The following is a 27,155-nucleotide window of genomic DNA, read 5'->3' as shown; positions in this document are numbered from 1 at the left end:
CTTCTCTTCGTGACCAGCCGGAAAACAAGCGTCTACTTCATTCCTCTGCGGAGCATTTGATTCGCTGCAATGAGCATAACGCTGATGATAAATGCAATGGCGAAGGCACAAATCAGGCTTTTACGCACACATGTGTGTTTTTCCTGTTGTGTTGGGCTCGCTGTGGAAAGATTAAGAAAAAAACTATTAGCACATCTGAGTGTCTTTTAAAAATGACCAAGAGTTGTGTAAAATGAAATCTGTATGCGACATACTGTCAATGTCCACATGGGACTCTGGACTGTTCAGGTGGCTCTCCTCAGTCATGATGATGTTCTCAATGTCTTTCATGGTGAGGTGGTCACGGAAAGTATCGTAAAGCAGTCTCTTCAGCTCGTCCACAGTCAGTTTCTGCATGTCACACTGGGAAGACACAAAACACCAAGACAGGTCTGATTAGGAGGAAAACCCTCCAAATGCCCTGTGGGTCTGCAGTAAATACTGCTGCTACAGGGAAGCTCTTGGCAATGATTGTTAGCAGCTATGAGAATATTTACTGGGTTACAGCATATATTTTCACTGGAATCAGACAGTGAAATGATTTGTTTGATCATGCAGCTAAAAGCAAGGAAACAAGATACTGCATGTACCATTTGAAAATCAATACCTTTACTTTTTTGTTAAGCTAAGTCAGAAAGGCACATTTGAATATAATAATAATGCTAGATCTAGTTCCTTTAATGATGAATTATTACATCACCAAACAATTGTTAAAAAGTTAGATATTTGTATATGTTTTGGTGAAGAACCTCAGTCATCCAGGTCATGGTAATTCTAAGAGCTATATTGTAGGCAACTGGACGTTTCAGTTCCTTGAAGGCGTTTCATCTCTAATCCAAGACAGAAAACCAGGAAAAACAATATTTTTCAACTAAATAAGAGAAGTAAGAAATACTTTCAACCAGATTTTAATACTGTTTTTCTAGTACGTCTTTTTTTCTGTGACAAATACAGCCATCCATTTCGGTGGACGTTTTGCACCAAAGTGTATATTCTGCCTATTTGGCCTATATTGAGATAAAATCTGAACACTGTTTAATATCACTGGTTGGTAAAATTATTCATATGTAAATTATATCATTATTATAAATAAAACATACAAAATAAGGTGGAATTAAATAGTTAAAATAAAACCCTTTGCTGCATGATGTCTAGAGGGGGTGGGCAGATGTATTTTCAGTCACAGTTAAAAATATACAAGAAAAATGCAGTAAAATCTGGATAAAAGAGTTTCTAGCACCTTATTTAGGTGAAATATATATATATATTTCCACTTGTCTGGTTTTGTGAGAATAAGAGGATTTGACAGAGGCATCTTGTCTCCCCCCTGACATTTTAAATTTGTGATGCCATCTCTTAAAATAACAAAGTGATACAAAGATTAGAATCAAATGGAATAGAGGGCATGGCTTGTGGACACCATGCATGAAAGAGTTAAATGACTAGATTGTACATCAGTAAGTTTCTCTTATCTTAATTGAAACAGGTGGCTTTTTATTACAAAACAACAACAAAAATCCAGAGGGAAAACTTACTCAAAATAGAATAAAAGAATGGATTAATGAACACTGACAAAAGAAAAGGTATATAGACTTGACTGATGATGTTTACCTTCCAAAACACTGAATCAAAGTCAGCTCCGTGGAACTTATCAGGCATCCCAGCAGAAGAGAGTTTAGGGCCGAGCAATGTGACAAATTCTTCAAAACCAACCTGACCATCACCTGAAGAAACAGAAACAGAAATATAAACTGGTCACAGTGGAGCTCATGTGTTGGATTATATCAAACAGAGCTGCTTTTCAACTCTCTGACCCAGAAAGAGAGAAAAAGAGAGAGATACAGTACGTACCATCTATATCAAGTCTTTGGATGATAACCTCCAGCTCCACCTCATTGGGCATGTAGCCCAGGGAGCGCATGGCCATCCCCAACTCCTGCTTTGAGATGAAACCATTCCCGTCTCGGTCGAATACTTTGAACGCCTCACGGATCTCTGTTGGATAAAGGAGAGCAGTTATTATATTAAGAGCGTAGAGAAGCGAAGGAGGTATAGCGCGACAACACGTTCATATAGATTTATCACTTACACTTTCACACTGAGCAACAGCAGAACATGCTGATGTTAAAAATGCAATTTTTATGGGTAGTTATAGTTTAAAGCAGTTCAAACCCATGTGAAATCATGTGTCTGTGGTGAACAGGGTATATCAGCAATTTACACATGGGCATAGCTCAGAAGGTATAATCCCTCTTTCTTAGATGTTCATGTTTTGAAAAAAAGGGAGGCATACCTGAATATTAAGTGTTTGAACAGTGAAAATTGCAGGAGTTTAAAACTTTTTTCTTGTAAGAAAAACTGCAGAGACATTCAAGGATAAGTCTGCTGATATTTTACATTTTTCTCAGGGTCAGTATTTCCAATGCAAATACCCAAACCAACAAGTGTTATCTGTGTAGCCAAATACTGATATGCAGTACGTTTCATAGAGCTCCAATGTTGTCCAAAACTATTAAAAACAAATCAATTAGCCATTTTCTGTCAACAGAATTAAAATGGTGGTTTATTTTGAGTAAATCCCAAATAATCTGTGCTTTCCAGAAAATAGCCCCAACAAATTTGCACTAATGTCTACAGTTGAATTTCTTTTGTAGAAATGAATGGGCCTCGGGATGAGAGTGACAGACAGGTTAACCCTTTACTTAACTTCTCAATGTACAATCATTTGACAAATGGTTTATACATGAACTTCTCATGAAGTGTATTATGACAACTTTATTTTATGATATTATTATTCATTATGTGTTTATATGCCAGCCTTATTTGTGCCAACAGGAGGGGTTACAGTCACTGTCAAATGTTAAAATCCACCAATCTTCATTAAGAGCAGGAGCGGGGTTTGATTGCTTCAGCACAATGGACGGACACAGAGAGACATGCTGCATTTGTATGTGTCTGCCCATGGAAAGTGACAGACACTATTTCAGCACCACGGATAGAGACATAGATACTGTAGTTGATTACTTCTGCACCATGGAGAGGGACAGAGAGGCTGTAGTTGATAATTTCAGCACAATGGGGAGTGAAAGAAACCTTTCAGCACCAAGGATGAAGGCAGAGAGGCTGTAATTGAATTTTTCAGCACCATGGATAAAGGCAGAGAGACTGTAGTTGACTATTACAGCACCATGGAGAGCAACACAAACATTCCAGCACCAGGGACAGAGACAGAGCGACTGTAGTTGATAATTTCAGCACAATGGGGAGTGACAGAAACACTTCAGTACCATGGATAGATACATAGAGGCTGTAGTTGATAATTTCAACACAAAGGGGAGTGACAGAAACATTTTGTCACTAGGGACAGAGCGACTGTAGCTAATAATGTCATCACAATGGGGAGGGACAGAAGCAATTCATTACCATGGATACAGACAAATAGGCTGTAGTTGATATTTCAAGGCAATGGGGAGTGACAGAAACATTTCAGCATCATGGATAGAAACAGAGAGACTGTAGTTGACAATCTCAGCATGATGGAGAGTGACAAAACATTTCATCACCAGGAATAGAGACAGAGCATCTGTAGTTGTTAATTTGAACACAATGGGAAGGGACAGAAACATTTCAGCATAATGGATAGAGACCGAGAGACTGTCATTGAATGTTTTTGCACTATGGATGGAGACTCGGCTAAATGCCAGAAAATAAGCATTTACCTGTGATACAGTTAGATATATAAGATTTATGTAAATTAAAATTTATTGTATTATGTTTTTAGGTTTATATAGATTGAATCACCATAACAGTCACTTTCTGGTAGAGAAGTGGTGGGTATTTGCATTGCAGAGATATGGGACAATGGCAAACTTGTTTATTTTTGTTGCTGTGTAAAGATATATAGTAAAACACGATAGTCTGACCTATTTGATGTTTCTACTGTGCTTATTTCATGCTGTCAGGTCCCCAAACTGAGGCTAGTGTAAATGTTGTTATTAATGAGATATGAAAGCATCAAATATGCATTTTGGATGAATTAGCTGAAATATTATCATGAAAAAAGACAATTCAATTATATGAAAGATAGCGCGTGCTGCAGGTGGATTTCTACCTGGAAGATGTTGTAAACACAGATAGTGATTGGTTCTATTCAACACAAAGGCACGTCAGCTAAGACAAACACATGGTGCAAATTCCTTGTTTGCTATAGATGTATACTAACAGACACCATCAGAGCTAACACCTGTTACCATGGTCGTAGCACAATCGGCTGTGACAGAAGGCAGTGAGCAGGTTCATATGTTTATAATTAACTACAACTTTTGGTAAATAATCCATAAACATTGCCACTTGGCTGCTTTCCTCACCCTGCATCACAGTATTCTGTTTGAAGTGGTAAAAAGAGCAGTTGCACATCAAAGGCACCGAAACCTCTGTGCTTCTTTTTGATGTAGATCCTCGAACATACAAGACTCCTCGGTGCTTGCCAGTAGTTAGTGTTATTCATTAAAACAAGACTGGTAATTCAAAAAAATTCCACCTGTAGGATATGACTGTGAACAATGCCAGCCTGATATAATCGAAGCAGAAAAGGGAAAGTGTCCAGAAATGAACATCGGATTTAACATAATTGACCGTATAAAGGCTCAAACAACAACATAAGCTCAAATATAAACTCATCTCTATATTCAGTTATGAGTTTGACTTGAACACTGCTGCTACACCAACAGCCTGTATGGAACTTCATTAGAACTTCATGTGGATTTAAAGCATGTGATTATGCTGAGTGCTTCCACCAAGGAGAAAACTAATTTGCATGCAAGTATGTGATTGGGCAAGCAGCACCTGCAATTTGCATGCAAACCCACGAGTGGACAAGCGCTGACCATCCATCATGTGTACATGAAAGACTGAGATACCGCATTTTACAAGTGGTAGCCCACAAGTGGCAAGTCCACAGGCTTGTAGGGGAATAGAAGAGGCCAGTCTGTGGTGCATTCATTGAGGTCCGTCTGAACAAGTGACACCGTCTGTACAAACCCGTGACATATCAGACACAACATATTTGTCTAAATTACAGCCTGCAGTGCTGCTTGAGTTTTGTTATCTTCTCTCAGCACCACCCTAGATTCAATGTCACGACCCCCGGTGCCAGTGACAAATAATGAATTCACTGAGCCAGCTGAGCGGTGGCTGGACTACTGATTGTTTCACACCATGAGGAGTGAATATTTAAAAAATGTACAGATGGAAACCTCAAGCGACACAACTCTGTTTTTACCTCTCTGAAAAGGTCAAATCAATTGTAATCTCATGTTTAATCTGTCGTGTTTTGAAAAACACTCAAATAGATAATGTGTTTGCCTCTTGTTTTGCCACATACTTTTATTGCAATGATTTTATATTTCAGCATAGCCACAAAATATCCGTTGTATTTGTGTGTGTTTGCATGTTTTCACTTTTCCCCCCAGAGATTCAAGAAACAGCAGCAACAAAAACAAACACTATATCTAAATATTTATCATGCATATCCACACATATACATACATGTATGGACATGCATATTGAAGATACGTTACATGCATTCATTCATGCCTGCACTCAGTACGTCTATATAATTATGCATTTTTCCAAGATGTCTCCTTTTGTTAATTATTTTCTTAAGTGTAAAATTAAGTGAATTAAGTTTTGAGGATAAGTAATATCATAAATTCATTCATGAATTAATGGAATGAGATTTAATTATGATACATGAAATTTAAAGTTTTATGGTTGACATTTGAGCCTGTCCTCATCAGAAAAATGACCATAAAGGTTGAATATTACAGCCCATACTTGCATTTGTTGTTAGGCAGCAGTGAGTAGAAGTAGTATAAAGAGTGAAAAGTCTGTATAGGGAAGAGGTTTTACAAGCACAGGACTAAGTAATGTAGTGATTGTAACCCAAACCACAGTGTTTTCCTCAGCCTAACCAAACGGCAACCGTACGACGAGGGTCTGGTACGTGTGTTACTGTGTCACGCTGTCAACTGTCATGCTGTTTAACGAACAGTGATATTTGTCGCTTTTGGAGACTCTGACAATCAACCGATTTAGTCATTTAGGTATGAGGATGTGTTGTGACATTCATAGAAATGCATGAAGCATTGTGAAAATTTTCCTATTGGCCCATATTTAAATTAATTTATACTGGATTGTAAAAGGTTTTGGAGGTTCACATAATCTGAACTCCATATGATGCATTGTAAATACATCTCTGCTACAATCTCAAGCTTCACAGAGATACTATTACTCTAAGTATTTGGCATTATTTTGTCTAACTAATGTATATCATAGAGAGTATTAGTAAATAAAGCATATTACACATGCCCGCAAACATACAAGCATAAAACAAATGCATTTTGACATAGATGTAGTATATTCCTGTGTATACAAAAAATTTACACATGATACTACGGAGGCGGAACCATTGTTGAATAAAAAACATGTAAAAGAAAACAATCAGCTTTTGTTCTACACTGATAGAATCACAGAAAATCGAAGTGACCTTGCACTGCTGTGAGGGTGCACCAGCTCTCCTCTCTGAAGTCGCAGCCAGGCCAAGTAAATCCTTGTACGATATGTAAGTACAGGATTTACAAATGTATTTTTAGCATAATTCCCCTGCAGCAGTAAGTAACCAAGGTCTGTGTGACTAAACTTTTTAGTATAACTTCTGCTGAGAAGAGGATGACTTCAGAGCCTTTACTGACTTGTTTTAACACCATTGAGCAAATCCTTTATAGTGGAGTGCAATAACTTATTGCTCAAGTCAACTACTGTAAAAATGCTATAAAATATTGTCAATGGCTAAAATATTGTGACACATTGGTCATAAAAGATATTAGAGTGTCTGTAGTCATTGAGGTAATGGCACTGATGGTGACACTTAGTCAAACACATTGCGTCATCAGTGTCCAGAGACAAGTCAAGGGTAAGTACATGGTCACGCCATAACAAACCTGCTATGTACCAGATTGAAGTAACTGCATGAAGTAACCACAGTCTCTCTCAATTGAAGTTCTTTGGTGAAAATAATATATACAAATAATAATAATGATAATGTGTAATGATAATGACTAGCCTCTGGCAAATAAGACCGTTTCCTGTTATTTGGTTTTAGGGAGATCATAGGAAGCTTGCCACATACTGGATTAATACCATTTGTCACGGGTATGGTGAGGACCCAAAAGCAGCACAGGCAGACAGGATATCAGTCGGTAATAACTTTTATTTATCACCGGAGTCTTAAACAGTTTATACAGTGATGGGGAGAAAAGTCTTGGCTCACAGTGATCTGCGAGATCAGTGAAGGAGTGAGTCAGGCGTCGCTGACTGAAAGCAAAGCTGGCAACAGGTGGATTACCTAGCAGGCAGACAGGTCCAGTGGTGGGCTGTGTAGCCGCAGAGCCGAGCAGGTGTGTAACCAGGAGGGGATAGGCGAAACTCGTGGTCGAAGACAGAAGGCTGAGGTAATATCCAGGAGATCGGGCAGGCAGGATAGTCAGAGGCAAGCAGGGTCGGAACCGGGAGATCAGGCAGAAAATCGCTGGAGAGTCTGGTGCAAGCATCTAGAACAATCTGGCAATGAGTGAGAGTGGAGCTGGAGCTTAAATGCAGCCAGAGCAGAGCAGGGAGCACAGGTGAGTGGAGTTGGCTTGATGAGAGGGGTGTGTCTGATTGGCAGATTGAAGCAGGCAGGTGCAGAGTGGTGAGGCAGAGCTGAACTGTGACAGAACCCCCCCCTCAAGGGACGGCTCTCGACGTCCCAAGAAGAATGGACCAAGCTGGGTGGGAGGCGGGGGGCCTGGAGGAGGGCTAATACTCGTCCGAGAGTCCAGCGTCCATCTCCACCTCCCTGGTCCCGGGGAGGGTGTCGTCGTCGTCCTCCTCCTCAGAGTAGGGGGGGCCCGCCCTGTCCTTGGCGTCGTCGCTGTCGTTCGGGGACTCCGACGGAGGATGTGGTCTGGGAGGTGGCCTGGTTCTTGATGTCTGGGTGAGGTTGCGTCGATGGAAGTCCCTGATGAGGTTGTGGTCCAAGATGTCCCTCCCAGGGACCCAGGACCTTTCTTCAGGGCCGTAACCCTCCCAGTCCACCAAGTACTGGAATCCCCTCCCACGCCGGCGAGACTGCAGGAGGCGACGGACAGTGTAGGAGGGACCTCCATCGATGAGGCGAGGAGGCGGTGGAGGCGGTGTGGCAGGAACCAGGGCGCTCTCTTGGACTGGTTTTACCTTTGAGACGTGAAACGTGGGATGAACTCGCATGGATTTAGGAAGTTTGAGCCTTACTGCCACCGGGTTGACGATCTCTTGGATCTCGAATGGGCCGATGAAGCGTGGAGCCAGTTTCTTGGACTCCACCCGGAGGGGAAGATCACGAGTAGAGAGCCAAACCTTCTGCCCCGGTTGGTAGTCCGGGGCCTTGGAGCGGTGGCGATTGGAGGCCGCGGTGTAGCGGTCAGCGGCCCGGAGTAGAGCCGCCCTGGCTCGGGTCCAGGTCCTGTGACAACGGCGGATGAAGTCCTGGACAGAGGGGCAGGATGCTTCCTTTTCCAGTGCAGGAAAGAGCGGTGGCTGGAACCCATAGGTGCACTCAAAGGGAGAGAGACCGGTGGCAGAGCTGGTCAATGTGTTGTGGGCGTATTCTACCCATACAAGCTGTTCGGACCAGGAAGTAGGGTTTTGAGACGTCATGCAGCGTAGTGCCGTTTCCATCTCCTGATTCTTGCGTTCAGTCTGGCCGTTGGACTGGGGGTGGTACCCCGAGGACAGGCTGACGGTGGCTCCCAGGAGCGAGCAGAACTCCCTCCAGAATACTGAGGCGAACTGGGGACCCCGATCAGAGACCACGTCCACTGGGATGCCGTGGAGACGGATGACGTGGAGGAGGAGTAGTTTCGCTGTCTCTTTGGCAGATGGAAGTTTGGGCAGGGGCACGAAATGTGCCATCTTGCTGAACCGATCTACCACCGTTAGGATAGTTGTGTTGCCGCTGGATGGTGGTAGACCGGTGACGAAGTCCAAAGAAATGTGCGACCAGGGACGATGAGGTACAGGCAGGGGATGTAGAAGACCGGCAGGGGCATGGTGAGCCGGCTTGTGCTGGTTGCAGGTGGGACAGGCATTAACGAACTCCCGAACGTCCTCGTCCAGTGATGTCCACCAGAACCGGCGCTGCACGACGTCCTTGGTCCGTTGGATCCCTGGATGACAGGTAAGTCGAGTGCTGTGGGCCCATTGTAGAACCTCGGATCGGAGGTCAGGCGGGACGAACAGATGGTTGGGAGGACAAGCGCTGGGTCCGGGCTGGTCTTGGGCGGCGGCCCTGACCTTCTCCTCGATCTCCCAGGTGAGTGTGGCCACCAGACGGGAAGAAGGCAGGATAGTGTCTGGGTCGGCCCCGTCCCTCTCCTCTTCCAAGAACTGACGGGACAGGGCGTCGGGCTTGACGTTGCGGGACCCCGGTCGATAGGAGAGGGAAAAGTTGAAACGGGTCAGGAAGAGTGCCCATCGGGCCTGGCGGGAGTTCAGTCTCTTAGCGGACCGGAGGTATTCAAGGTTCTTATGGTCTGTCCATACCAGAAACGGCAGTTTAGTCCCCTCGAGCCAGTGTCGCCACTCTTCCAAAGCCAACTTGACGGCGAGGAGCTCTCGGTTCCCAATGTCATAATTCCTCTCTGCCGGGGTCAAACGTCGGGAATAGAAGGCGCAGGGGTGCAACTTCTGGTCGGAGGCCGCTCTCTGGGACAAGACGGCCCCCACTCCTAAGTCAGAAGCGTCCACCTCGACCACGAACTGCCGTTCAGGGTCCGGCATTTGGAGGATGGGGGCAGAGGTGAATCGTGTCTTCAGGGCCTGAAAAGAGTCATTGGCGGCCGTGGACCAGAGAAAGGGCACCTTGGAGGAGGTAAGAGCTGTGAGGGGGGCCGCCACCGAACTGTAGCCCCTGATGAACCTCCGGTAGAAGTTGGCGAAGCCCAGAAAACGTTGAAGCTGCTTACGGGAATCAGGGGTGGGCCAAGTGGTGACGGCAGAAACCTTGGCTGAGTCCATCTCCACGGTCCCTCTCCCTACGACGTACCCCAGGAAGGAGACAGACGAGGCATGAAACTCACATTTTTCGGCCTTGACGAACAGGGAGTTTTCCAGGAGACGTTGGAGGACCTTCTGGACGTGATGCACATGTTCCTCTCTGGAGCGGGAGAAGATCAGGATATCATCAAGGTACACGAAGACAAACTTGTTGAGCATATCCCTGAGCACGTCATTCACCAGGGCCTGGAAGACAGCAGGGGCGTTGGTGAGGCCGAAGGGCATCACCAGGTACTCGTAGTGACCGGTGGGGGTATTGAACGCCGTCTTCCACTCGTCCCCCTCGCGGATCCGGACCAGGTGATAGGCGTTGCGCAGGTCAAGCTTGGTGAAGATGGTGGCCCCCTCTAGGAGCTCGAAAGCTGAGGAGATGAGAGGCAGGGGGTACCGGTTCTTGATGGTAATGTCATTTAATCCCCGATAATCAATGCAGGGGCGGAGTGTCTTGTCTTTTTTCTCCACGAAGAAGAAACCGGCTCCAGCCGGAGATGAGGAGGGACGGATGATGCCCGCCGCTAGACCATCGTTGATGTATTTCTCCATCGCCCCCCTCTCAGGAACGGACAGAGAATACAGGCGTCCTCTGGGCGGCGTGGCACCGGGCTGGAGGTTAATGGCGCAGTCATAGGGCCGATGTGGGGGAAGGGAGGTTGCTTTGGCCCTACTGAAGACCTCCCTGAAGTCCAGATACTCAGCCGGGACCCCCAGCACATCGGTGGAAGAACTGGTCCCGGCAGAAGGTTGTGGTGCGGCGGCTTGTTTGAGGCAGACCTGGTGACAAGATGAGCTCCACCCCAGGATCGCCCCTGTGGTCCAATCGAGATGTGGATTGTGCCGTCGGAGCCATGGGAACCCCAGGAGGAGAGGATGGCGAGGAGAGTGCAGGATGTGAAACTGGAGTGTTTCATGGTGGTTTCCGGAAATTAACATCCGTATAGGCGCTGTCATGTGGGTCACAGTACCCAGAAGTCGGCCATCCAGAGCGTTGGTGGAAACTGGAGCTGGCAGGGGAATCCGACCGACACCCAGCTGCAGAGCTAGGTTCGAGTCCATAATGTTGGCATCAGAGCCAGAGTCAATGAGGGTGGCGAGGGTCTGGGATCCCTCAGGCAGTAGCAGGCGGACCTGACACAGGGATCGTGAGCTGGGGGAGGAGCTAGATGTATGACTCACCAGGAACTCCTCCCTTCCTGGTGAGCCCGACCTTTTAGTGGACACTGGGAAATAAAGTGTCCGGCTTGGCCACAATACAGGCAGAGGTTCCCCTCGCGGCGTCTCCTCCTCTCTTCCGGAGTTAGGCTGGCCCGACCAACCTGCATGGGTTCAGGCTCCCCTGAAGGCCGGCTGCCAGGAGGCGTCGATACCCCGGAAGCTGCTGGTGACGGGGCGGGCTGGCGTCGTCTCGTGAGCCCCTGATGTTTCTCCCGCTGTCTCGCTTGAATGCGCCGATCGATGCGGGATGCCAGCTCGATGATGCCGTCGAGAGTGGTGGGGAGTTCGTAAGAAATTAGTTCGTCCTTAATGTAGTCAGCGAGCCCCATCAGAAAGGCGTCGCATTGGGCAGCCTGGTTCCACTCACTGGAGCTAGCCTGGGTGCGGAAGTGGATGGAGTAATCGGCCACTGAACGAGTCCCTTGGTTCAGACCCAGAAGCCCTCCAGAAGCATCCGGACCTCGGGAAGCTTCTCCGAACACCTTGCGGAGCTCGGCGGCGAAGGCTTGAAAAGAGGAGCACGCTGGAGTGCGACGCTCCCACTCGGCTGTTCCCCACAGCCGAGCGCGCCCCGTCAGATGATTCACCGTGAACGCCACCCTGGCGTCCTCAGAAGCGAAGGTGTGGGGCTGGAGAGCGAACAGGATGGAGCAGTTCGTGAGGAACGGGCGGCAGCCCTCCACGTCCCCGGCGTAGCGTTCAGGAACCCCCACACGAGGCTCCGAGGCGAAAGCAGAGGCAGAGGCAGAAGCAGCCGGAGCTGGTGGAGGCTGGACTGGTTCCGGAGGCAGAGGGACAGCTTGAGCAAAAGCTGCGGCGAGCTGTTGGACCTGCGAGGCTAGCGAGGTAAACGCCTGCTCCTGTTTAGCCACTGCCAGTCGGACATCTGCGGAGTTTGACAGTAGCAGCGCCTCGTGGTGCTGGAGCATCGCCTCTACCTTCTCCAGGCGATCCATAGCCGTGTGTGCTGGGTCCATGTCTGGCCAGATTGTACTGTCACGGGTATGGTGAGGACCCAAAAGCAGCACAGGCAGACAGGATATCAGTCGGTAATAACTTTTATTTATCACCGGAGTCTTAAACAGTTTATACAGTGATGGGGAGAAAAGTCTTGGCTCACAGTGATCTGCGAGATCAGTGAAGGAGTGAGTCAGGCGTCGCTGACTGAAAGCAAAGCTGGCAACAGGTGGATTACCTAGCAGGCAGACAGGTCCAGTGGTGGGCTGTGTAGCCGCAGAGCCGAGCAGGTGTGTAACCAGGAGGGGATAGGCGAAACTCGTGGTCGAAGACAGAAGGCTGAGGTAATATCCAGGAGATCGGGCAGGCAGGATAGTCAGAGGCAAGCAGGGTCGGAACCGGGAGATCAGGCAGAAAATCGCTGGAGAGTCTGGTGCAAGCATCTAGAACAATCTGGCAATGAGTGAGAGTGGAGCTGGAGCTTAAATGCAGCCAGAGCAGAGCAGGGAGCACAGGTGAGTGGAGTTGGCTTGATGAGAGGGGTGTGTCTGATTGGCAGATTGAAGCAGGCAGGTGCAGAGTGGTGAGGCAGAGCTGAACTGTGACACCATTGACTTTAAATCTAACAAAATCTTGCTTTTGAGCAAGGTTAGTCAACTAAAGTGCAGATTTTTGGACATGCTGAATGTAAATGATCAATAACAAAGTGTTACGCCAACTCTTTAAGGTTCCATACTGTAGAAAGTAAGTTTTCCTGTATTTTCTGATTATAAAGCAGGTCTAGGTTCAGTAAAAACACCATGACTACGAGTATCAAAACATTCAATCCATGGAGAAATGTGCAAAAATCCGTATTCAGAAACTGTGCCTTTAAAAGAGGCATAAGACCTTCCATAACATCATGATGTCACTGCTATACAGCCATCAGCCATGGCGTGATCAGGCCTGGGAGCGCTGACCAATCAGAGCAGACTGGACTTTTTGAAAGAGGGGTGCCAAAAAAAAATTCAGATAGAGGGTGAATAGTGGTGCTGCAGCAATAGACAGAATGAGAAAAATAATGTGCTTTTTGACCATTAAAGCATGTAAAATGTTTTAGTAGACACCCAGAAGAGCATCAGTGGCATCAGTGAAGTGAGATGTCTGCACAGAGCACAGAAGATACTATAAGACAACACCAACCCGAGCCACAGTCTGTTCACCCTGCTGCCATCCGGCAAAAGATACAGAAGTGTCCACTGCTGTACCACTAGACTACAGAGCAGCTTCATTCCCCAGGCCGTCAGACTCTTCAATTCATCATCAACACTCCATTTTCTAAAATAGATGTAGAACATGATTCAACAGTTCAAAACATTACTCAAAATGTACGCAGACCAAGTTGTCAGTCTGCATTTATCAAAACAAGAAATCTGCATGGCAAAGTAGATGTAATACCTGCTTACAGTAAATTACCGAACAACCCAGGTCCTGTCAGAGATAAATCTGATTAAGGCGGCACTGTTTGGTAAAAACATGGTTTATGGGTGGTCCAAACAATTGTGCATGCATGACGAGTGTAGCTTCCTTTGTCTAAATCGTAATGTGCATTTTTTTCATCCTGGTGACAGGTGCTGCATCATCTTAAAAATGGTTCTGGGGACTGCAGAAGAAATATCTGTTTTTGTGGTATCAGAATATCTTGGATGTGTCCCCTGCATTACAAATGTTGGAAGGCTGGGTCACTTGAGGCAAAAGGGAGGAACTGAAGGATATTACTGTACATTAAACCGCCTTTTGAGTTTACTGAGACAAAAATGATATCACCAATTCATTACGTTTCGCCATGCAAGAACAAAATGAAATATTGACCGACAATTTCATGGCAGGTTAATCCAACAGCTGCTGACAGAATCATGACTCTGATTGTTTCCTGGAGAGCAAACAGACATGTTGATGTTTATTTAGTCTTCAACTTAGAGCTTGAGTTTGTCTTTGGTTATTTGACCTACTGTTAGATTATCACCTTGTTCTTTCAATCATCACCTTAGTACAACCAATGCTCCTTCTCCTTCTGAGGTTACTTCTTGGCCTGTTCCCAAGAAGTAATCTGCCCTCAGAGGCTGTAGAGATGTACTTTTAGGAGCCTGTAAACAGTTTATGACAAGCTTGAAATTATTTGTCCCAAACATCAAAGCTCACCACTTTTGCCAACCCTGAGCTCTAAAACCAGGACTTAAAAGTCTGCTGACCTTCCAAGTGAGTTAAAACAGAACATGAGGACCAACAGATCCTACTGACCTTTTCTGAGCGACCTACAGAGTGATTCATGCTGTTTGTTAGAACAGCTAAAAAAAAAGCCTGAAAATGGTCCATGACGAAGGCTGATGCCAAGGAGCCCACTGCTGCACATTGGCAGAGTGTCAGTGCCACTGGCAAAGGCAGACAGGCCATTGAAGCTCTCTCACCTAAGTAATTGGGGAAATCCCAAATAATGGCTTTGGGCCAGAGGAAGAGTGGGAACATGGCATTTGGAGAAGGATGACACTGTTGTGCATCGCATTGATATTCTAAACATGTCTGTTTGTATTTCAAAAAGAAGCTAACAACACATTCATTATATGAGTAACAACATTCATAACAGAAGAGAAAGTGAGAAATGACGTACTGTATGTATAAGTGTTAAATCTGTAACTGTGACTTAATTGAAATGTGTACTTAATGATGCGAGTTACACTATTGTGTCAAAATCTCCTAAAAATCATTCATAATCAGATCATAAAGTCATACATTTTTTATTTTTTTAATCTGCATTTTGGTTCATTACTGTGAGACGTGCTGTTTGATGCCACATTCTGTTTTATTTTCATGAGTTTTCCAGCTGAGAGACCTTGTTTTATGACTGCAGAATAAATATTGCATGGCTCAGCCATTTGTTTCCAAAACCATAATTAGAGTTTCCAACAAGTCACATCATTATCACATTGTTGCTCAGATTTAAAGGGTAATTCCAGCTATTTTACACATTAAAGTGTGTTTACAGGTCTTGGGGAGCACTACTGCATATGTGAAAAGAGTAGTATAAAGCCTTTTGTGGGTCCAGAGGAAGCTGCATGCCACTCAGTGGCTGAATTGCATTATGGGTAATGTAGGCACCAGGCTTTGAAAAGCAGCCTACTGGTGCAGCATTGCACTCTGCAAACTATTGGAAAACAAATTATAAAAATCGATACAGCCTCTCTTATTCCACACATTCTTACTCCTTTTCAAAATGTTGTGTCTACACTACCCACAATGCAACTCAGCCACTGAGTGACATCAAAATAGTTTTTGTTGTTTTTGTTTCTTGTTTGTTTGCTCCACTGTGCTTTGCCTGTCAGTGCACAGCCAAATTCCCCCTGAAGTTCCCCTAACTCGATACTCTCTCTCTCTCTATATATATATATATATAGCTAACAATAGCTATCTTTGTTGCAGATACTGCAGCAAGCTAACCTGCTGTTTTCCTAGTTTTCCAAGTGATATTCTTTAAAGCTGCGGCGTCTTTGCTTTTGAATTGAGTTGCTTTTGAATCACAAAATAGTGGCTGTGTACAGAGTGCTCTCCATCCTATATAGCTGCTCATGATCAGGGTGATTGTACAACAAAGATGACAGGACAGAAAATACCTAAAAGTGATCTTTCAGCATTATTCCTACGCAAGACAATCTTTTTTGTTGCCTATTGAACAAGGAACCAAACATCCTTGAGGAAAGGCATGCACCACTGCTGAGAGAGCTCTACAGTGATTGTCCAGTTCACTACGAAAATCCATCTTCACCTTCAATAAACGATCGTGACATTGCACAGGAAACGGTAATAGAGTTAACACAACAGGAGGTAGATGAAGAGGTCTCTGCACACCGCAGGAACTGAAGAGAAGACAATAACAGACAGTCTTCAGGCTCCAAAGTTACTGTATATGCACGAACATGACTCAAGACACCATTCGCAATGGATTCACCCCAAAATTTAAATCCATATCATGCATCAAATTACGTTCGTTCTAATCCAGATCAGTTGTTGTATTTTCTTGTGTTCATCTGAAGATCAACAAACGTGGGTAAAGGAGTTCTTTCCACTAATTGCTCTCAGCCAGTCGGGATCAAACAGGATCCTTCGTGTCGACTCAAGATGCAGCCATTTGCTGTGATGAAAGAAAAGTAGATAAAGGCGCCGGACGTCAAAATTAAATGAGGTACGTTTTTACAGCAACTTCAGATTTCAAGTCCAGAGATAACAAAATATTACCAAGAGTGCTTTAACTGACATAGTTAAGTAGAAACATGAGGGGTTTTGCATGTTCCTTGAATCAATAAATAGTTTTCTTATCAAAAGGGCTGCTTATTGAGGTAGTTACTGAAAATTGGTTGGAGGATAAAAATATTCCCTGGGAGGTGAATCAGACTCTTTTTCATTAAATAAGAGCATTTCCCAGGTGGGTCCACCAATAATAGTATGATGAAACCCATGACATCTTTCTTTCTGATAATGAAAGGGGGGCAAGACGAGAATCATATTAACCAGAGGCTACAAAAATAAAATATGCCGCGCAGCTAAGAAAGCTCCATTAAGGAGCTCTCAGTGGAATAAAATAGGTCGACACGTTATAAAAATACTGTCAAAATAATGCAAATTTACAGACAAATAGTAATACAAAGGGCTGTGAAAAAATAGAATACTAAGAACATTTAATATCTTGTATGCATGTGAAAAACTGATTTTTCTGGCCGACTATAAACTAGCACTAGCTTGCAGAAAGTCGTGACACAGTTATACCCTATAGAGGGCACTTTATCAAGTTTTATCTACCACAGGGGCGTCCAAAAGGGCACTTTTGCTGCGTTGTTTTGAACATAGGGGCAACAGGGGTTCATCAGTGCCCCAAAAGTACTTGAGCAAAGGTCTGGCATCAAACAGGAGTTTATAGGCTCATCGCATGATATATTTGTAATTAAGTAAGTCATTAGAGTGGCATCAAGTCTATGGCTTAACTTGTTTGGATGCTCTAGAAGTTGCTCTCCCTCCTACACAACAACAAAGTGCTGTTTAAATACTGCTCAGAATACCTCATTCATGCACACCTCAATTGAATGGCACAATATGACAAACCACGATGTGGCAGGACATGAAACGCCATACTTCACTGCCTCTGTGGAAAGTCTCATAACAACACACACACAGTGAAAAACATAAATCACCCCATCATCACAGGTCCCGCACATTTACACTTCACCCATCTTTGCTTCCGAGATTTATGGCGTCCTCACATTATTACATTTACATACACAAACACAACAAACACAGTCACAAGAGACGGCGGAGACGTGCTGCACGAGCCCTGCAGCTAAAACAACTCCCGCTGTCAAAAAGTACTTGAAGTACTCCCACTACCTGCAGCTCTTGGCAGGCGGAGTTGAAATTACGTGACCTGATCTTTTTAGGAAAGAGGAGAATTATTAAGGATTAGTGCTTGACTTTACAAGGTTGCTGCTATTTAGCATGACCAAATCAAATGACTTATTTACTCATATAGACACGTGTGGATTAGACTTCAACTGATCTCATTTTAAGATTTCTGTTTGTTTTTTATTTGATGTTCGTTAGGCCTTTGTGAAGCTGGTATTCCTGGCCAGACATCTCAAGGTTTTCATGAAAATAAAGGTAAAGTAAAAAACAAGGACTGTCTTGATAACTGATGCTTTCTGTTGAGGATAGATGGAGGCAGACACAGACCCATCACCTTGGTATCTGAACCCTATAATTTGCTGTATTTGCTGGAGCCTTGGGTTGAGAATTTGTGAGTTGCTTGACCTGCAGCTCTTCTCTCCTCTTAGTTTCATTCGATGGTAATTTTGTTCAACGGCAAGTCAAGTTTCCATCAATTAGTATTTGCTTCACGTCTAAGTGTTTCCCAACTCAGTGTGTTGATGTAAATGAAATATGGTGGTGGTGGACAATCGGACAAGGTGAGAGAAGGACACAGTCTCATAATTAACATCTTACAACATCATTAGATGATGTTGTTTGAAACTGTGAATCTCTCTGGGCGGCTACAACAGTAATGACCAGACATTTGTCTTTGACCACGACAGAAGCAGAGATGATGGAGAATCCTGTCTGTTGTTTTTTAACCTTGTTGCTGTTGTTGGTTTGCTGTGAAAATACCCAAAAACTAAATGAACACTTATCAATACTTCTAAATAGCAGAGTCGGAAGAGCATCTCCAACTACTGTAAATCCTGCTTGACAAATGTGCACATCATGTACAGGTTAAAGATCCTGTACAGCTGTTAACACAGACATATGTTACACATATACTTGTCTGTTTGCAATGTCGCTGCAAAAAAGGCCCCATTTGTAAGCACAAAAGAAGACAGCTTTGCATACAAAGTGGAAGACTTCGGAAGACTCCACTACAATGCCTCATGTCTGGGGGATTCTCCTGCTGGCTGTGATCTATAAATACTGTTCACATCCTCTGTCAGCGATGCACCGAGGAGTGATACAAGCTCGAGGAGACCTCCAAGAGTGTAACTGCCGGGGAAGTCATGACTGTTGAGCCATGAAACGAGAGTCTTATCAGTTCCCACACATGTGCAGTTAGAGTGTCTGCCAGTTTACTGCAAGTGTGTTGTAGTATAATTAATACATTGTATTGTCATAGAATGAGCTCATGTATACATACAAAATTACTATACTATATATCTATATAACTGTTTTGCTTAAACCTGTCATCATTAAGTAAATAGAAATATGACACCATCAATGTTCAGATTTGTTCCCTGTAAGCCTCCCTTTCACTGTGCTGTTCTGTCTGCCACCGGGCAGGATTTGTCCCCGAAAACTGAAGTCTTGATTTATAGCACAAAGGAAGCAGGTCTGCCATTGCAACACCAAAACAGGAAGATGATCTGTTTCCCCAGCAGCTATTGGTAGCTACCTCCAGGTAATGGTGGAACAACTGGAGTAACTGTGGAAATCCCAGAGTGTCGTGGAGAATATGTTTTTAAGAAAATGCAGAGAATGCAGCTTGTACGTTCGAATGGGTTTATTTGCAAAGAAACTGAGACAAAGCTATATATGAGTTCCACTTACACAGAATAAAACAAATGATGGTGTGATCATAGATACCTTTACTGTCTTTTAGCCCAACAGCCTAAAGGAGTAGACACCTTCCTGTTATGCAGCCAAAAGGCCATTGCTTCAGCGGTGTTCTCACACGATATAATCCTCCCTTTGGAGGTCACTTGACCCACAACCAAACAGTCAATATAAGCAAGGGCAACTGTGGAAAATGCTGGTTTAAGTAAATGGACGTGCCAGAAGTCGTGCACATAATTTGTGCAAGCATCTCTGGGGGATAGGAATAAGGTGGATAGACATAATAGTAGTTTTTTGTTTTGGACAGTAGCCAGACTGCTGGTGGTAGCCATGTTGCTAACGCTAACGCTAGCATCCAGAAAAAATACCAGGAGCTGCAAGGAAGTCAGGAGCAAAAGAAACAAAATGTATGTTTTTGTCTGGCTGCTAGCGTCAGTGATCCGTTTGTCTTTGTGACAACAAGAATAGGCCATCAATGAAATGCTCACCACTTGAAAACGCTACATAACACATAACATTTACAATAACATAACGAGTCAACACTCAAATATAACGGAATATGTCTCTTTAATATGTTTAAACTGCCAAAACGTCTCACAACACGTGTTAGAATCCTAGTCTATCACCTCATTTATACGTTATGTACATACATAGTCACATAAAAAGAAATTTCCTGTTTCTATATCAGTGTTTTTGTTTATAATTATCCAATGTAATGAAGACATGTTTGCTAGTCACAGTGGCATAGATGTATTCAGTTACCCCTGTCAGTTCATGTTTAATAGGCTGAACTTGGCTCTGGACCTTGGTTATAATATTGTGCTCATTAAATGGGGAGACACTTAGCACAGCCTGATGTCCACGCAGACATTTATGGAAAAGTGCACAGTGAGTGTAACTCTTTCACACAAGGTAAATACATATATAAATGTTAAATGGATGTTTTTAATGTTATTTCGCTGGTCTGAAGTCTAGGGTGGCACAGGTGTGGATGCAATTTATGATGAAAAAAATTGGATTTTCCTTCCACATAGAGACAACCTAACAATACAATGCCCAATGTTAAAATGTTTAAGGTTTCTATAAGGTTCAAGAGGTTTAAGACACTCAAATGTTTAAGAAGCAGCAGTATTACATTTGCGTGCACAGGCTGAGTGCTTATCAAGGTTTCTGACACCTGCATGACGCAAGGGCGAAGAAAAGGGCAGGGAGCCTTGCCACTGACCCTGCCCACCTAGGCAACCATCTGTTTGAAAAACATTCCCTGGAAGCTGCGGATCCATTAAGAGCTGTGAGTACTTAATCAGCCTCCCTAAAGCTCAGCCAGTGTAAACAATCTTCTCTCCATTCACTTGCCAGTGTCTGTAATCCTGGCTATATTGCAGCATTCTAGCCAAGGTCCAATTTGGTCCTGGTCAGTATTATAAATTTAACAGACATGATTGTGATCTGAATCAAATATCAGATTAAAGATCGCAATGGTCTTGAGAACGCAGATTTGCAGATAATCTCTATTGAGTCTTGAGTGTGCCACTGGAGTGAGTAATTACCCACGTTTTATTGGCTAATCATAATCGTTAAATTAATTAATGCAATGAAATCAAGTTATATGTTATAATTTGATTTTAATGAGGCGACTCACAAAAACTATTTGTTATAAAGTCAGAAAATCCTCGTTAAATGTGAGAATACATAATTCTGCTCTATTAACTCCTCATGAACTCCCTGCCTGGAGATCTCAGGCGGGCAAATTCACCATCATCTGTTCAATCTCTAATGAAGACTAATTTTACGTACGTTTTCATAACTGATGGTATTAGTTGTAATTATTTAAATGATTTGACCTCGTTTTTATCTTAAGTTCTGGATCCATTTATCTTTTATTATATATTGCAAATCCTTTGGTAACTTTGTTTTTGAAAGGTGCCACATAAATAAAGTTATTATTAGTAATATTAATGATCTCTTTTGAAGCAGCCCAGTCACCTGGGTAAAATGATGGCAGTTAACGTTCCTAACCAATCCACCAGTGGATATTTTTAAGGACCTGCGGACATTTCCAGCTGTTTTTCTGGGGGCAAAAACCAGCTATTTTTCCTAGGAAGTCAGACCATCTCCATCCGTGATCGTGGCGACCAAAACAGGTATTTTAAGGCCAAACCAAGATGTTTTCCTAAACCTAACCAAGTGTTTTTGAGCCTAAACCTAAGCAGAGCATAAGCACAGAGTTGTGTCGAGATAAAAATGAAAACTGAACTCAAAGAAAAGTAGAGTTTCAACATATTCATGATTTGAGACCTTATTATCTTGTCCAGAAGAGATTTTCAACTGTATTCTTCACTAAAGAAACTGGGATTTGCCTCAGTTAGTTGAACACATTTGAGAAACTGTCACCTGTTTCATACTCCCTGACTCCAAAGCCTCAGATACAGTATACAACACCTTCAACACTGAAAATGTATTCTGTGTAACATCCTGCTAGTCCCCTGCACAATTTGTCTTTCTTTACCGTTTCACCTGAATATGAAACTGAACACAACTCTTTAATCTGTTTATAAGGGGCAGTACGTGTCGTGTGCTGTGACATGCGGCGTCTCTGTGCACAGGATGCAAGGTCCTTTTGTCCTTGTGTGTTGTGCTTTGTCAGTGGGCACCTAAAAATTGTAGTCAGCAAGTCCGTGCAACAATGTCACCAAGAAAAACTCCTACTCCTACTCCTAATACACGTCTTTATTAGAATCCATTTTTAAGGTGAATATGTTTTGAACAAGTGTAGATGTGCGACTATATTTTACACATTGTGCAGGTGATACAGGACGATTTCGGTCAACCGAAATGTATTTTAAAGAAAAAAGTAATTAGCCACAGCCGGTGAGCACATTATGATAAATCCATATATAATCTTACACTGCTACACTGATCTGCTGTCATCTGGATTTAGTGTCTGAGAATTATTCATCTGGGTTTTAAGTTTAGCTGGATATTAAACATATAGCAGGAGTGACTGACTTGCATGTTAATGAGGGTATTCTGCTCTTGTTTGTGTTTTGATGATTTGTGCTTATTCCTAGCTCCGGGTCATCTCCCAAAGCTTAATACATTTCAGTTCAGTGATGTGTTTGTAATCTCTTTCTCAGATGATCCCAAACATGTCAAATTACACTGGCTGTATATATACACACACCTTGCTAGGAAGAAGCTATTATCATAAATATGATTAGGGAGAGTAATTACATGAGTTGAGCAATCGGGGAACTTCTGCCCCGCGGTAATTAAAGATCTCGTGGATCAAACAATGTTTATAGGCTGAATGTGAAAAAGGGAGCAGTTTTCATGTGGAAACACTGGACTGCGGCACTGCTCCCACACTGTGTGTTAAGGGTAGTTGGCCAGTAAGTGGGAGGTTGCTGATTCAGACCCTCAGTCTTGCTGAGGTTAATCTCAAACTCTCAGGAACTACAGGCAAAGTGCTCTTCAACACCTTTCATCTGCTGGTGGAGCTGCCTGGAGACAAAAGGTGGAGCACTGTTTACTCCGAGGTGTGAGGCCATGTTAATGTAGCAGTGCGTTATGTGCTCAGTGAATCTTCCCTGGGTAAATACATTCACGCTTGAATGCTCCTTCTCGCTATGTTCTGAATATTTAATGCCTCTCAATTAGTAAACTGCGGTTTTAAGAAAGGACCCTTAAAAGCTGCATCCTCATCGTCTGCGCACAACACTCTGGTCATTTTACTGTTTGTTTCCATTTCTTGCTTTTCCAAAGCCAACCTGTCAATTAAATTTATGTTGTCATTGCAGATAGTGGATTTTCAATGTCGAATGAGTGGCTCAAAGCAAGGGCAGGCAGCCACTTGTGGGCCCGGGCATCCTACAGACAGAAGAAAGGGGAAATGGAATTCCCTTCGCATAAAAGACTTGGTGATATCAAATCTGATTGGAGTTATCTCTTTATTGGAGTCAGCCTGGCTTGGCTCCAAATCACTGCCAGCTGTGCTTTCTCATTGTGAGGACCATTTGCTCAAACAAAAACCGACGCAATACAGCCAGTTATTATAGAAAAGGGGATAATAATGCTTCAATGAATCTTTCTTTTGTGCTGTGATGGGCACTTTTAGCAATACATCAAACAAACTGGAGATAGATGAGAGGATGTAATTTAAGCCTAAAAAACAAATCAATCTGCCGTCTTATTAATGGTTTTCATCTGCCTTATATTTGTAAGAAATGTTGTACATTTTTATAGTTGTACATCTGTCATTCATCACAGCCTCTTTCCTCCATTTCAGGCTGCTCTTTTTTGGGGAAATTCGCCTCTTCAGTTTTCCCTCAAGCAGAAAATGAGGAATCAGGTGCAATTTAGTCTCACAAGACAGCAGAAATGGCATTTTCTAGTTGAAGACAATGTGCCAATATGTATGGAGAACCTGGCATGTGTTGTGTGTGGAAAAAACATGAGGATTTTTACGAATCTATTGCAATAATTAGAGGATGGTGAGGAGATTTGCCAAAAATAAGGGGCAAAATGCAAAAAAGAAGGAAAAAAAGGTGAAGAGATAAAAATGGAGGTGTTGAGAACATTGAAAATCCTAACCACAATGAAACATATCTGTACTGCTAAACCTCTCCACAATTAGACCTACAGGTTCGTGTGCAGCCACATTTGCGCATCAGGAACAGAAGCGCACACCGGCCGGAGCTCTCCAGGGTCCTGAACTAGTTTACCAGGTGGACGTTTCATTCTCTCATCAACACAATCACAACAACTTGAACCCACAATCCAGAAGGACTCACCTTCCACCTCATCCTCGGGCAGGATAACGGGGGTCCGGTAGGAGAGGACATCTGGAATAGTGCAAAGTCCCTTGTACATGAACCTGGTGGTCACAGCACGCACTGGCATTTCTGCGAGGGAAAACCAACAACTGTGTCGCGATCTTCATATAGTCCAGCTCTCCCGAGTTTTTTTTTTCTCTTCTTGAGATGGACCCTTTGCTACTGCCCTTTGGTATCTTTAAACAAAAGCTCAAGCGAATGAAACAGGGAGAAACCCCTCCGCAAAGTTCAGCCTCGGCGTGATTTTTTTGGGTATATTTTCGACACCTTGCGCTGCGCGTTTTAACCAAGGATGCTGCTTGTAGATCGCCTTTGGTTCGTAGCCTTTACATGAAAATGACACGTAAAACTTTTACTTCATGGGCTGATCAGCAAAAGCTGTCTGTGAGATGAAAGATGAGCGGTCAGATATTCATTCAGATCTTGATGCAAAGAGGCTACTTTCTCATTCTTCTATCCGCGCATGGCTCCTGCAGACGATTCGGCATTTACAATGAATAATAAAAATAAAAAATTTAAAAAGGAAGATGGTAGAATAATTAAAAAATGATAAGAATAAAAAATATCTGCACTAAATCAACCTTTCCGCTATGTATATCCCTGATTCCTACAACGCGTCTCGTTCTGTCAAACTGTCTATCCCCGACATAGTCTGCCTCACTTTTCTTCCTCGTTTCGGCATCTTCTTCAAAAACAAAAAGAGACACGAATCGGTGACACAAGAGGAAAAACAGCAGCGGTGGTAGCCGATCCTATCCGGTAAAGGATGTGCAAACACAATCTTGTAACATTTTTCTTTTTTTTCTTTTTTTCCTGGAGAGCAGCTTCAAGGGAATCCTGGGTCACCCCCTCCTCTCTCATCTGATACAGACACGCTGCGTGAGGCGGCGATCCTGTCTCTCTCTCTCTCTCTCTCTCTCTCTCTCTCTCTCTCTCACACACACACACACACACACTCTCTCACACACACACACCCTCCTGTGTGTCTGTGGACCAAACCGTCCGCCTGTAACGTGATTAATGTGATTATTTTCTGCACGTCACCAGTCTGTGTGTCAAATGTTACACACAAGTCAAGACACATTTCCAGCAACTACAAAAAGGCTTATTACATGTTCAAGTACAAACATGAGCAACAAGTGTGGCTCCAGCTCCTCCTCTGCTTCATTTTCAGGTCAGAAATGTGCCACATCAGACTGGGAGCTGAATTGGAAATTGAGGTAATCACCACTGAAACATTAAATTAAGCCTCAAGGCTGCTTGGTACCAATCACTCAGACTTTCAATAAACAGTTCATAACCAAACATGAAATCAGTGAAATGTTGAATGTAAAATTTGAGCTGTGGTTTTAAGAGGCTCATGTGGAACCACCATCAAAGATGAGGTCATTGAATTTACCAGGTTAAAGAAATGGATCAACTGTTTGGTAAATATTTGCTTTCTTGCCGCGAGTTACATGAGAATATTGATACATATACGCAGATGCAGCCAGGAGCCAGTTAGCTTAGCTTAGCATAAATTGGCAGCAGGGGGAAACAGATGGCTGACTTTTTCCAAAGATAATGAAATGTGCCCGGCAGCGCCGCTGAAGCTCACCAATTCACTAATAAAATGAATATAAAACAGGTTGTGAATTGTGCTGCGGGCTGGTTTCCCAATGCAATCTCATGGTGACACCAAATCTCCAGGAAGTTACCGCTCTCGCTGTAGAAATAGTTGAGCTCAAGCCTCCATAAAATCTGACATTTTTACACTCTAGTTTTCTGTGCAGATTAAACAAATGAGATTCAGTGTCTTCATTAGTGAGCTTTGGAGGTGCTGGTTGGAAGATTTTGGTTGTTTTGTGGATGAGCCAGGCTAGATGTTTACAGTCTTTATGCTATGCTAAGCTAAGCTAACATATTACCATATAGCCACAAGAGTAGTATCTACCTTTAAAGGATAAGTTCACCCAAAAATGCAAATCCAGTCATTATCTTGCCACCCTCATGCTGATGGAAAGTCCACAAATCTTCTCTTGAGCTTCACAGCAAAAGCAGCATTGTCCTGAACAACTGAAGTGGCTGGGGAGAAAAAGTACATTAAACATCATACAAATGCTTTTCCGCCATAATCCAAGCAGCTATGGTGAAAGATTTTGGCTTGAAAATGGTGTAAATAACATCTTATCAAATCAATGTATTATCGCTTGTTTTTCAGCTGTTGTTTTTTTTTTTACATTTTAAAACAAGTCCCCTTTCTTCTGTTGTTAAGGAGGGTTTTCCTGCAGAAATCCGACTTTTATCAGCATGGTGGAGCCTAGATAACGACTGAATTTTCCCTTTTGGAGGAACTTATCTTTTAATCTAACTCCCTAAGCAAGTGAGTGTATTTTTCAAAATTATTATCAAATTATTCCTTTAAAACACTGAGTTGGAACTCATCTCTGTACAAAATCACCCTGACAATTGACAGTAAGTTAACTGCAACATAAAGACCTCAAAGCAAAGCACCTTGTCGCTCACATATCAATGTAGGTTGAGCAAATATGAACATATTTTCCATGTGAAGAACAGCTTCTCAGGGAGTTATGAGCGATATAACCAGCCTCATATCATTTAAAAAAAACTGACAGTTGATTACAGGGGAAATTTTTGAATTCGCTCATGAAAAAAAAAAAATCACCTGTCTGATAATGAGCCAGCCCACAGAGAGAGTTACCGGCAGCACAATTATTTATATATTTAAACCTGAAAACAAAGCAGCACACACCCTCAGTCTTTGTTCAGAACCAGCTGCATGAATCACTGAAATGTGATGAATGTTCAGTGCGATGCATCCACATCAACAAAGCCAGAGAACAGAGATCACCCGTT

The 27,155-nt window shown here is 43.3% G+C and overlaps 1 protein-coding gene across 1 annotated transcript; it reads right to left on the bottom strand.

Moving 5' to 3' along the window:
* Positions 1 to 32: 32 nt before the first annotated feature.
* Positions 33 to 24,366, bottom strand: cabp7b (calcium binding protein 7b). Its single transcript, XM_073478560.1, has 5 exons — positions 24,258 to 24,366; positions 1,891 to 2,034; positions 1,651 to 1,763; positions 255 to 402; positions 33 to 160 (listed from the first exon to the last, which is right to left on the bottom strand). Exons 1-5 carry the CDS (start codon positions 24,364 to 24,366, stop codon positions 33 to 35), a joined length of 642 nt encoding a protein of 213 aa, XP_073334661.1.
* Between the last annotated feature and the right edge of the window lie 2,789 nt (positions 24,367 to 27,155).

Source organism: Pagrus major, chromosome 12 (assembly GCF_040436345.1).
Source record: "Pagrus major chromosome 12, Pma_NU_1.0".
Classification (NCBI taxonomy): Eukaryota; Metazoa; Chordata; class Actinopteri; order Spariformes; family Sparidae; genus Pagrus; species Pagrus major.
Note: the sequence above shows the minus strand (reverse complement) of the source record. Positions and strands in the feature narration are given on the sequence as shown.

Coding starts and splice junctions, on each gene's coding strand:
- cabp7b (XM_073478560.1), bottom strand. CDS start 24,366: ATGCCAGTGCGTGCTGTGACCACCAGGTTCATGTACAAGGGACTTTGC. Junction 2,035..24,257: donor GCCCGAGGATGAGGTGGAAG/GTGAGTCCTTCT, acceptor TTTATCCAACAG/AGATCCGTGAGGCGTTCAAA. Junction 1,764..1,890: donor CCAAAGACTTGATATAGATG/GTACGTACTGTA, acceptor CTGTTTCTTCAG/GTGATGGTCAGGTTGGTTTT.